We start from the raw sequence: 12,455 nt of genomic DNA on the forward strand, positions 1-12,455 counted from the left end.
TCTATAACAACTCTTCCCCCCTTGGAAATATGTACTTATCTCTACAGATCCAGTCTCCGAGGCGGTTTAATAATCCTTGATGATCGCCTTGGTGATTGCTGGTAGTTGGGTTCAGCGCGTACTCCAGGGATCTGCGGCCTTGGCTCAGGTACCGCAGGTGGTACGTTCGGCCGGGGTACAGCAGATGCACTCGTCGAAGGTTGTGGTTCAGCAATCGGGGTTGCCGCAGTTATTGGCGGCGGAACGGCAGCACATGGAGTCTGTGTCGGGACATCGCTTCGTGGAACAGCTGGAACGGTTTCCATCTCCACGGGAATTGCCGGCAGCGTAGAGCGTGCTGGCAGGTTGGCACCGACCTCCCGTAGCTGGTCGATATGGCGCTTCCAGAGTCGACCGTCATCCAACTTGATGTTGTAGTGAAGTTTGCCCAGTTTCTCCGCAACGTGACCGTATTTCCACTTCTCCTTGTCCAAATAGTCACGAGCAGCGACTCTCGTCCCCTCCGCGAGCGATTTGGCACAAACATCTGGATTCTTCGCGGAGGCAGAAGCATTAGGCACCATCAGGTCAAGTCGAGACCGGATTTGTCTGTTGAACAGCATCATTGAAGGCGACTTTCCGGTGGCAGGGTGTATGGTTTTCCGGTAGCTGAGCAGGATGTTGCAGAGCTCCGGATGCATCCTCGACTTGTCGCAGCTTAGGGCTTTCATTTTGTTTTTGAACGTTTGGATGAAACGCTCGGCCTGTCCGTTTGTAGCCGGGTGATACGGAGCACCCATCTTGTGAACGATTCCGTTGAGCTGCAAAAACCTCTGGAAATCAGTCGACGTGAACTGCACGCCATGATCGCTGACGAGCACAGCGGGTATCCCAAAGGAAGCAAAGAATTCACGACACGCATGGATGGTGGTGCTCGTGGTGATGTCACGGAGGATCCGCACTTCCGGCCACTTGGTGTAGGCATCCACAAACACGATAAAGTACGTGCCCATGAATGGACCTGCAAAGTCCACGTGCACTCTCTCAAACGGCTCCTTTGGCTTCTCCCAGCAGTGTAGAGGGACCTTCACTGGATCAGGGCGTGTCATCTGACAAGCCGCGCAGCATCGGACAAGCTCCTCGATGTCCTTGTCGATTCGCTCCCACCAGACGTAGCCTCTGGCGAGCGACTTCAGCCGTGTAGTCCCAAAGTGAGTAGAGTGCAGCTCCGTTAACACCTTCCGTCGCAAATCCGGTGGGACATACACACGGATCCCACGCATGATGCATCCTTGTTGTAGTGCGAACTCGGTTTGATCGATTCCGAACCGATCGCGGGCTTCCACCGTTTTCCCGTTTCTCAGACCTTGCAGTAGCACTTGTACAGTAGAATCAGCAGCAGTCGACTTCGCGAGATCGTCGACCGTCAGCGGCAGTGTCTCGATTATGCTGACCTCAAGCAAGTCAACCTCCTCGACGACGTTGTCCGGTGTCTTCGCACCGACAGGCAAACGGGAAAATGCATCCGCATTGTAAGGCAGCATCCATTTATTACGTAACGCTAAAATCTGCATTTTTTGACCCCCCCTCCCCCCTCCGTAACGCTTTTTTGTATGAAAACCCTAAAATTTTTGTATGGACCGTAACGCTCGGCCGGACTCCCCCCCTCCCCCTAGAGCGTTACGTAATTTGTGGACGGCGCCTAATGCTCCTTCGTTGGACGAAACTTGATGATGTAGCGGAACGACGCGAGGAACGTCGCGTAGTGCTGCATCCGTAGTGCCGACATTGCCGGCAAACCCTTGGTTTCCGAAAATATCTGCTTCACCGGCTCATTGTCGGTAACGAGCCAAAACTTCCGTCCATACAAGTATTGGTAGAACTTCCGCACTCCAAAGATGATCGCATAAGCTTCACGGTCGATTTGCTTGTACCTTCGCTGAGTATCGTTCAGTGTCTTCGACGCGTACATGATTGGTCGCTCAGTACCGTCCGGCATAATGTGGCTAAGCACTGCACCGACCCCGTATGGAGACGCATCGGTCGCCAGCACCAATGGTAACTCCGTACTGTAGTGTACCAAGAACCGGTCGGATTGCATTTCGTCCTTCACCTTCGAAAAGGCTTCTTCGCACTCCTTTGTCCAATGGAAAGCCACATTGTTACGCAGTAGACGGTTCAACGGGTATATAGTCGTACTCAAATGTGGGAAGAAGCGACCGTAATAATTGACCAACCCAACAAATGAGCGGACTTGCTCTTTGGTCGTCGGCGCAGGCATGTTCTGAATGGCATCAATCTTATTTCTTACCTTATGGATTCCGTTGCGATCGATCAAGTAGCCGCAGTATTCGATTTGATCAGCAAAGAACTGACATTTGTCCAGGTTGATCCGCATGTTGTATTGGCTGAGCCGCTTCAGTACTTCTTCGAGACGCTGCAGGTGGACCTGGTCGTTAGGCCCCGTTACTCGAATGTCGTCCAGAAATACCGTTACACCTGGAATCCCGTTCAGTACTTCCTCCATCAAGCGTTGCCAGACAGCCGGAGCGGAGCTGACTCCGTACATCAGCCTCGTCGGTCTGTACAGTCCCAGATGAGTGCTCAAAGTGAGGACCTCCTGATCCTCCGGACTGACCTCCAGCTGCAGATAGGCTTGCGAGAGATCAATCTTCGTAAACTTCTCACCACCTGCCACATTAGCAAACAGCTCCTCGACGGTGGGCAGGGGGTGTTCATCGACCACGAGATTAGGATTCACTGTGATCTTATAATCACCGCATAGTCGCACTCGATTGTTCATTTTCATCACTGGGACAACCGGTGTCGCCCACGCACTGTGGTTCACTTTCACCAACACACCATTCTTCTCTAGGGTTTTTATCTCCTCTTCGACCGCATCCCGAATGGAAAACGGAACCGGTCGCGCACGCAAATACACCGGCCGCACATCTGGCTTCAATTGCAGCTTGGCTGTTAGCCCTTCGATTTTACCCATCGACTTCTCACAGACGTTTCCGTATCGCTCAATGAGCTTTTTCACCGATTCAGCACTGTTGTCAACCGCGATCGTGTGGACGTTTTCGTAAAACTTGTTCACATCAATGTTCAGCACTTTCATCCACCCACGACCCAGCAGTGGATGCTTTTTGTTCTTCGCCACGTACAGCAACAGTTCGTGATTTTGTCCACCGTAATTCACGCGCACAACACACATTCCGCACAGCTCGATCATGTTCCCACTGTAGCTCACCAAAGCAGTGTCCGGGTGATGCAATTTAGCCGTCGGAAAGATTCTTCTCTGGTCCGACACACTCATGATCGATACTGGCGAGCCGCTGTCAACTTCAAATTTCACCGTGGCATTGTTCACTGACAGCTCCAGCCAGAACTTGTCAACGCTATTGTTGAAATCAGCAGCATCATACACTCCGCAGATCTCTTCCGTATGCACACTTCCTCCGCAGTTTCCATTCCCCGCATTTTGATCCAGCTGGTGTGTATCACTTTTTCTTCGGGTACCCTCTGCCGCAATCTTCTTCAGGCAAACTTTTTGCAAGTGGCCTGCCACCTTGCAGTAGTTGCACGTCGTCTTCACGTGCGGGCACTTATTTGCGAAGTGAGCGGGGCTCCCGCAACGAAAACACTCTCCCTTCTTCTTATCACTGTGTGCTTCTGCACTCACTTTCTTCGCAGGAACGACGCACTTTTTGTTCGCCTTCGGTTTTGCGTGCTTGTTTGGCAGATGCTCCACGAGGTTCAGCTCCGGTTTTCCCTGACGCGAATGGATCTCTTGTCCACCTTTGGCCGATGCCTCCATCGACACTGCAATCTCACGGGCACGGTCCAGCGTAAGATTGCGCACCTCTAGCAGACGCGCCTGAATTCCCCGATCATTAATCCCGAAAACAAACTGATTCCGCAACGCAGTATTGAGATAGTTGCCAAAATTGCAGGTTATGGCCAACTTTCTCAAAGCAATGAGATAATCGTCGATCGATTCCTCAGCACGTTCATCGCCTTGCTTGCGACATTTGAACCGGAAGTTTTCCAAGATCTCGAGTGGTTCCGGGTTGAAATGGGTTTCGAGAATCTGCACCACTTCGTCGTAGGTCTTCGTCTGCGGTTTTTCCGGAGCAATTTTGTCCGAAACTACATCGTAAGTTTCGGCTCCCATATAGTGCAGCAGCATCGGCAGCTTCGCCTGGGGACCAACTCCGAACAGCAAAAAAGCACCCTCCAGCCGCTCCACCCAGCGGGACCATTTCATCTTATGGCGATCAAATGGCTCGACTGTGAACGTCGACTGCATCGCGACTGGGGCCACAGCAGCAGCGTATGGCGGAGCACCTCCTCCAGCCGGTCCACCACCGGGAGCAAACAGAGCCCGGTTTTGCGCATTGGCCACGGAATTGGCCGGATTTTCGTCACCTTGCATCCTCGTCGTCAAAACTGTCGTAGCCGAGAGTAGTTTTCCGGATTATAATTATAAAAATACACGGAATTACACGAGGAACTATCGAAACGTTTTTATTCGCGTGGTTAACATGGCGACTACAATACATAACTGAGGTGCAAGTGAGGGAGATTAAACAAAGCAAAACAAGATAGTTATATAGTGGGCAATTTGGGATTCGGTAGGGTTGCCAGTAATTCAGTGTGTGGCATTTTAGGTAAATCTATAACAACCCCCATTGGTTTGAACGATACCGCGTGAAAACCAACGGTTCATTTTTCAATCTGAACTTCTAGTAGCCCTGCAGGCATCATAAAACACACTGATGGCAACCCTTTCTGTTGTTTTGTTTTGATTCTGCGTTCCGTTTCACCTCGTTCCACGAGCAGAATGACGTTTTAACCATTTTTAGTTTGAACGATGTGCAGATTAGTGGGGGTCAAATTAAAAAGTGTTCAGATTAGATGCGGTCAAACCAACGGGGGTATACGGTAGAGACGTTTCTGAATGGATTCGAACAAAAGAGTTACTCATGGATGCTCAGAGTTGCTCCGGGTTGCACAGTGTCTTGCCCCTAGGGGGTGGGTGGGTGTCCGCTCCCCCATTGTAGAGGCGCTAAGGTGAAAATCGTTTATTTACAACAAAAGTCCATTTTTTGTCACCAAAATTAACTCATATTCTGCTGTGGTAGTTGATACATGTTGTCGTCGTGGTTGAAACCCGAAGTTTCCCCACACGTGACAATCAATTTATCTCAAAATCCTATCTGTCAAACTGCATACTTTTTCGATTTGACACATATATCCCTGCCTATCTCCGCCAGCAAAAGATGTTGCGGCAGCGACGCCAGCGACATTCTTCCTCTATAGTTCTGAATTGAGTTTAAATAAGGGCGAAAGTAACTTGAGCGAGTTCTCTTCATCGACTCTCTCTTCTTCAAATTACAGTGACAAGATGCAAGTATGGTTGAACTTTTTGGTTATATCGCAGACAGACGTTCAAGTTTGACTCAGCAGCTTGTGTAAAAAACATGGCCGCCACAAATTGCCAAGTGGCAATCAGCGAACAGATGGCGTTCGCGACGTTCATATTCAATCGCTGCCTCACATGTGCGTTGCGACCAACCACGGTCGTCTTCTAGCCGGATGGTGGGAAAAGATCGCACGTGTTGCACGCTAATAACGTTTCCACATAATTTGTGCAGAGTAAATTACTTTTATTTAATGTCTAAAATCTTTTGCACAAATTAGCGCAGGACTCTTGTAAACTATTTTAACACAGTCTTATATCTTGTAACACAGTATAACTTTTATATTACATAGATTTGCTTGAATATGACTGCATTTGGATGAACTTCACTCGCATTGGAAAATCTTTGTGAATGTGACGCAAATGTAGGAATGATTTTGACAGTGTTTGTTTTGATTTTATTTCTCGGTGGGTGGTGAATTGGGTGGTAAGTAAGCGGCTGGAAGCACGTGGTTTCTCAAACTGTCAACTGCACTGTGGCAATCGGTTGCCTAGGTGTCGCTAGTGAAAATTTATATAGAAAATTTCAATAAATTTGTTCGAGCTAGAACGTCTGTCTGCGGTTATATTGTCGGGCCGCCACCAAACCGGACTTCGCACAATCAAGTCGCGACGCGACCCAACTCGCGACGTTTTTTAATCATGTCAAAAGTAGTGCGCATCCTTCCCGTTGTTGTTAGCAACACAGCGCACTAGATACGAAACAGAAAATGGCAATTTTTGATTGAATGTCGGTCTTGATTCCAACCGGATAGACAATTAATCGATGGGTTGCGATGCAATCTACATAGCAAGTGTAAAAAAGTCCGATTGAATTTGCATCTAAGGGAGCATCCATTAAGTACGTCACGCTAAAATTGAGAATTTTCAACCCCCCTCCCCCCTTCGTACGGGATTTTCGTATACCTCATACATTGCTTGTCACACTTTCACAATCCCCCCCCTCCCCCAAGGGGGAGGACAGCCCGATCTGGTATCAATATTATGATAAATATCAAAAATATTAAACCTTCTATCAAAAATATCATCAGGTGGGCATTGATTTTTCGCATCCTTTGTAATTGACACTTTCACGTTAGCTAGATAAGGAATTCAGTGTTTTGGAAACATAAAAAAGTTGGGGATAATTATTATTACATTGTTTCGAATTATAATTCGTTTAAATATTGGGTAGCTGTAGATCGGTACAATGGCATACGGTTTCTATAATTTTGGAAGGGACATGCTAATAGTAAATTTATAATCCATTTTAATGAGAATATTATCTATTTTATGAAAATTAATGGGGGCATATCAAGAGGCATAACGATTATTGCGCTCGATGTATTATCTGTACCTATATTGTTTACTGTATTGTTCGATGGGTAAACGAACTACCTAATGAGATATGATATGATCCCCCTCGGAAAACTAAACATATGGAGCTAATTATCTTGACCACATGTACGAATTTAACGTTCTTCGGTCATTAGCTTGCGCGCACCTCGCTGACCTAGTGTACGTTTAGGGGTCATAATTACCCCAATGCGCGACTAGAGCTTAGTCTAAACTACCACGCTGTAAGCAAGGTATATTCCTATTTTCAATCAGAGCTACGCCATGCGCACAAGAAGAACTCAACTCTGGCCTCTTCAATAAAGTGAAGCGAATGACCACCACTGAAACAGGACTTCAGTGAAAAAAACAGCACCAGATAACTATGTATTGCTGGAAGTGGCATTCCTAGTTTCTTCTACAAATACAAGCCAGCCTCGAGTTGCATTTAACTGGTGATAATTAGAATAGTAATCCTTTAGTTTACTCGCTCGGTTCCGAAGTAAATCAATCTTAAGCCAAACGATTATTTCGAATAAGACACATGTTTTTAATTATACAAATCAATGATTTTTATTAAAATTCAATGGCTCCGTTCTCGCTGAGCAAATCTTCTAATTCTATCGGAAGATAAACGATATTGCCCTTCCGTCATCATCCAAATAAGTGTTGACTTTTTGATGTTTTTGATTGCTCCAGATGAATCGGCTATTTTGAAGGTATGTTTGTTCCCAACTGTGGTGCTTTTAAGGTTCAATTTTCCTTCAAAATTGGGGAAAATAGTATCGGCATCAAAAACTTCTTTATTGATTTCTGTACGGTTTGTGACAGTTTCCAGTACCTCCTCCATCTCATTCCGTACGTCGATTTCGTTGACTTCGTTTATAAATGCTTCGTCTCCATCATCACTTTCCATCTCATCAATTGTGACAAATTCCACGTCCACGTTCCCGCCAGTTTCTTCCTCACTATCCGAATCCTCATTGCATTCGAATTCATAGCATCCTTTACCAGATTGAACATTTATAGACGGTTGAAAATTGACTTCGTCACCTTCAATGCCAACCGATAATAACTCTGATCGAGCAGAATCCATCGCCTCTTTTACTGTGTTCTTGATTTCTTCGATAGTTGGCAAAGAGACTACCGGTACTCGCGGGCCATGATGACGAGCCATTGCTGGAAAATTTATCGAGTTGCTGTGCCTGTACATAATATTCGTTTTCATTTCCAGTCGTTTCAGTTTCCCCGAGAGTTCCTTTATGTTAAAGTTCACAATAGTCTGTTCAACCGGCGCCATTGACCTTAGTTGTCTAAAGAGGTCTTCGCATGGTTGGCTGGATAGACAAGATATCAGAAATTGTTCAGGAGTGTTATTGTCAATACAATATTTCATGAATGCCAACAGAGCATGAGCATTTAATTCTAATGACATACCGTCTACCCTCGTTGGTTTGACCGCATTTAATCTGAACACCTTTTAATTTGACCCCCGCTGATCTGCACATCGTTCAAACTAAAAATGGTTTAAACGTCATTCTGCTCATGGAACGGGGTGAAACGGAATGCATAATCAAAACAAAACAGCAAACAGGGTTACCATAAGTGTGTTTTTCGATGTCTACAGGGTTACTAAAAGTACAAATTAAAAATGAACCCCGCTGGTTTGCATGAGGTATCGTTCAAACCAACGGGGGTAGACGGTATACGCGTTTGTCGTTATGCAGCTTTTCAGGTTTCCGTGCCGACGTTTGCACCAGTTCCTCCACGCTCGAATTATGAAATTTGCAGTCCTGTTAGAAAATATATAGGGTATTGTACCATTTGGGCAGGTGTACCTATTTTGGGCACTTGCTGCTATGACCAAGTCAATTTCAAACCGATTGATTTGAATTTTTGTTCAGGGTTAGATACTGTACGTGCCTAACTCTATACAAAATTTAAAATCAATCGGTTTGAAATTGACTTAGTTATAGCGGCAAGTGCCCAAAATAGGTACACCTGCCCAAATGGTACAAGACCCTACTGTGGATAATACAAAACTTTGTCGACAAAAAATTCGACGTAATATTGCTAATAACATATGTAACTGAATAACAGTTTTTAACTTTTATACAGATACGTGTATATTGCTAACATGAACAACATTTCTACCTACCATACATCATGAACGCGATCGAGCGGAACAAAATTCTCATCAACAAAAGAGTTGTGCATTCGCCGCATCACATTCAACAGTAATACCGTGCCACTGCTTTGTCGTACGTGTTGTTTTAAATAATTTATCATGTCTTTGTCAATCATTTTCAGACTTGGTCCGAACTTCATTTTGTCTTTCAAATCAATGTCGCTCATTGAGAGTCGATGCTTGTCTTTACTATGGTTTTGAATTAGTTCTTTGAGGTGGGATGTCGATACTTTGAACTTTCCTAGAATATAAAAATAATAATGTTGACCAAAACTTAAACGTTGACTAAACTCATATACCTATTTTAAGATCACCACGCATTAAGCGGTTTCGGATCTTATTGATGCCGTGAATCATATCTTGTACGTTCAATACAGAATTGTTTTCATTTTCAATCGAGTACCACCAGCCCCAAGTAGATTTACTGTAATTGTTTCTCAGGCAAGAACGTTCCTTCATTGCCTTCATCAGTCTAGGATCGCCATCTGAAGCATTTGCAACCACGTTTATTCCCTGCTCCCTCAAAACCATTTCGGTATATCTCCATCGGTTTAGGACATCCGTGGCATCGAACTTGTTATTCGAACAGGCATGATATAGAACGAAAGGAGCTGCACCGGCTGCTAATGGTAGAGCCATTTGAACATACACATGGTTTCCGGTAGGGTAATCTTTGATCATTTGTGCAATCTTGTAAGAACTAGAGGCCGTGAATAAACCCGTTTGTGGTAAACCATTTTCATTCAGCGGGGCTACTAGCCCTTGCAATGAATCAGTGGTGTAATCGTATTGAACTCCGGCAGTGATTCTTGTTCCATCTTCACACAGGCAAACCGCAAGTGGAAACTCATTGTCGATCAAATACTTTTTCAAACCGAACACATCTACAGATCCTTCCACTACGTTATTAGTATTCTGCTTCAAATGTCGCTGGATTGTTTTTACACTCATTATTGTTGAATTTCTACCATGATAAGTGAAATGACTTCTGCCTGCCGCTAGAAATTCGTAAGTACCAATATCCTTGTCTGAATTTGTGAATCTACGTGCCTGAGGCTTGATATCCTTTGATTTATTATGAATAATGATCAGAGATTCAAGAACCGGGGCGTTCTGAGCACTGGTTGAGCAATTTGCCAATGATTGTCTTGGGCGACCTAAAAATTGTATTCAACGTTTTATACAATAATTAAAATATGTTGTAAAACATTCAACAAATAATATTATCACCTTCACAAACATGATTGCATGCCAAACTATCAACGACTGAGCCTCCCAGAGCATTTGACACAAGATTTGCAGGCGATGGTCTCCTTGGCTTAGGCGAGGGCTTGAATGATCTGAAGTTAAATGTATTCTTATAAAACACGTACTTAGATAAATAAACAAGCGCCTGACCTCTTTGAGCAAAACCGAGAGTGTTTGGTGAGCGATTTACAAGGCGATTTACTTGTGATGTTTTTTCTTGGCTTGAGTTATCTGAAGTTTAATGAAATAATATATCATTTTAATTATAATTAAAAAAAACTGTTCTCTAATCTTGAGTATAGATCTCTAAAACAAATAAATTGCCCATTGCACGGTGACGTCATCAAGAAATCGTTCTCTTTCTCTCCTACGGGAAATTAGAAAACAACAGGACCAACACCTGTCAAATTTGACAGGTACTGGTCCTGTTGTTTTCAAACTCTCTGAAGGAGTAAAAGAGATAGAATTTCGCCGTGAAGTGGTCTATAGAAAACTATTCTAAGACAATTATTTTAATTTATAAAATTATTTTATCACCTTCGGAGGAACTAGGTCGAATTGAACCACCAAGACCTGGAGCACCTGGAGCAAGGCCAAGATCATCTGAGGAACGGTTTTTCGTTGATGTTCTTTCTTCGCTTGAGTGATCTGAAGTTAAAGTTTGAATTTACACAATCATTTATTAAAAATTTGAAAAATAAATCAGAATGCATCTAAGTCGTCCAAACTGCTCTCAAAATGTGCCACAATAAAGTAACACTTAAAAGTCGAAGAAAAATCTGATTAAAAATTTGTAAGTTTGCCTTCAAGTATTATTTTCATTAATGAACATCCAAGATATAGATAAACAGCACAGTAATTCGAACATAATCACCTTCACAAAAGCCACTCAATTCAGAATTTTCAAGGCACGGCCCATCCATGGAAAAATTGGGATGAATTGCAATACGGTTTGTTGACAATGTTCTTTCTTGGCTTGAGTAATCTGGAAAATATTTCACGTTTAATGTAGATATGAACATTAAATGCAATTTTATAACAGCAATGGTAATGGAGACATTTATTATATAATAGAACAAATAAATGGCAAATTAAATCAAATATTATCACCTTCCCAACAGCTATTGCAGATTTCATTGCATTCTGCATCTGTTTCATCCCTGGCTTCAGCCGAATCCAAGAAAAGGTCTGACTCGCTTATATTAGTAGTCTTGCTCTCTGATATTGTCGACGCATCAGTTTCCATCAAACTCGGTTCCTTATTTTTTTTCTTTGGAGTAGAGGTCACGATTTCTGCTGAATTTCTTTTCATGTTCGGTTTCGAATTTCGAACGCAGTAGTGGTATTGGGAACAATGTTTTACAAAATTTCCAAGCAACCAGGTGCCCATTGGGGTTTTCTTCAACTTGACGGTTTTCTCTGGTTTACACATTTTGCAAGTGACCATGCCGATGGCCGATCCATCTTCTTGTATGCTCACGGTAGCTGTCAAGCCGTCCAGCTTTGCAAAAAAGCATGCGAAGTCGATGGTGTCCACACGTCTGAGAACAAATGAGATAGATTCAGCATTCAAAGTTACATATGCTTAATAAGACTCACCTGGATCCATAATATGTTTTAATTTTTCGGAGCAATACATCGGCCAGGTCACTGCTTTTTGCTGATGGTCTAAAATCTGTGCATGGCTTACCACTGGTTCCAGGTAGGAAGTGATGAATGCCATACTTCCGCACAACTTCTGCAATTTTTAAAATTGCTTTCCTTTCGCCATTTAAAAAAATAAACGATTCTGGAGACGTCGCAAATTGTCCGTACAGATTTCGCATTTCGTCCGTCCCAAGACACGCTTTTTTACCGGAGCAAGCAGCCTCATATCGCTTTGGATTTGGGTAACGTCGGAATCCTTCACTTCTGCCAAAGCATCGCATGACGAGTATCCTTGCAGATTCAGGATGCGCATCAGATGTTTTGGTAATACGCCGACTGCCTCTTGCATTCGCTCCCAAAAGTAAGAATGGATATCCTAAAATAAAGAAAAAAATGACAATGTTACGTGCTACTTGAAAAAAAAAAAAAAGAAAAGAAGACTTACTTTATCTGATTCCATGACTGTTGAAACTTCAAATACGCCGGTAATACGTACTGTAATACGTAATACGGTAATACGCCGACTGCCTCTTGCATTCGCTCCCAAAAGTAAGAATGGATATCCTAAAATAAAGAAAAAAATGACAATGTTAC

At 43.9% G+C, this 12,455-nt stretch overlaps 2 protein-coding genes across 2 annotated transcripts; both read right to left on the reverse strand.

The window, feature by feature from the left end:
- Nucleotides 1–41: 41 nt before the first annotated feature.
- LOC115260107 (uncharacterized protein K02A2.6-like) lies at nt 42–1,523 on the reverse strand. The gene has a single exon (XM_062859338.1). The coding sequence runs from the start codon at nt 1,521–1,523 to the stop codon at nt 42–44; it is 1,482 nt and encodes a 493-aa protein (XP_062715322.1).
- Nucleotides 1,524–1,681: 158 nt separating this feature from the next.
- LOC115258095 (uncharacterized protein K02A2.6-like) lies at nt 1,682–4,417 on the reverse strand. Its single transcript, XM_062859343.1, has one exon. It carries the CDS (start codon nt 4,415–4,417, stop codon nt 1,682–1,684), a length of 2,736 nt encoding a protein of 911 aa, XP_062715327.1.
- Between the last annotated feature and the right edge of the window lie 8,038 nt (nt 4,418–12,455).

The sequence above is a fragment of the Aedes albopictus genome, chromosome 1, assembly GCF_035046485.1.
Source record: "Aedes albopictus strain Foshan chromosome 1, AalbF5, whole genome shotgun sequence".
NCBI classification, from domain to species: Eukaryota; Metazoa; Arthropoda; class Insecta; order Diptera; family Culicidae; genus Aedes; species Aedes albopictus.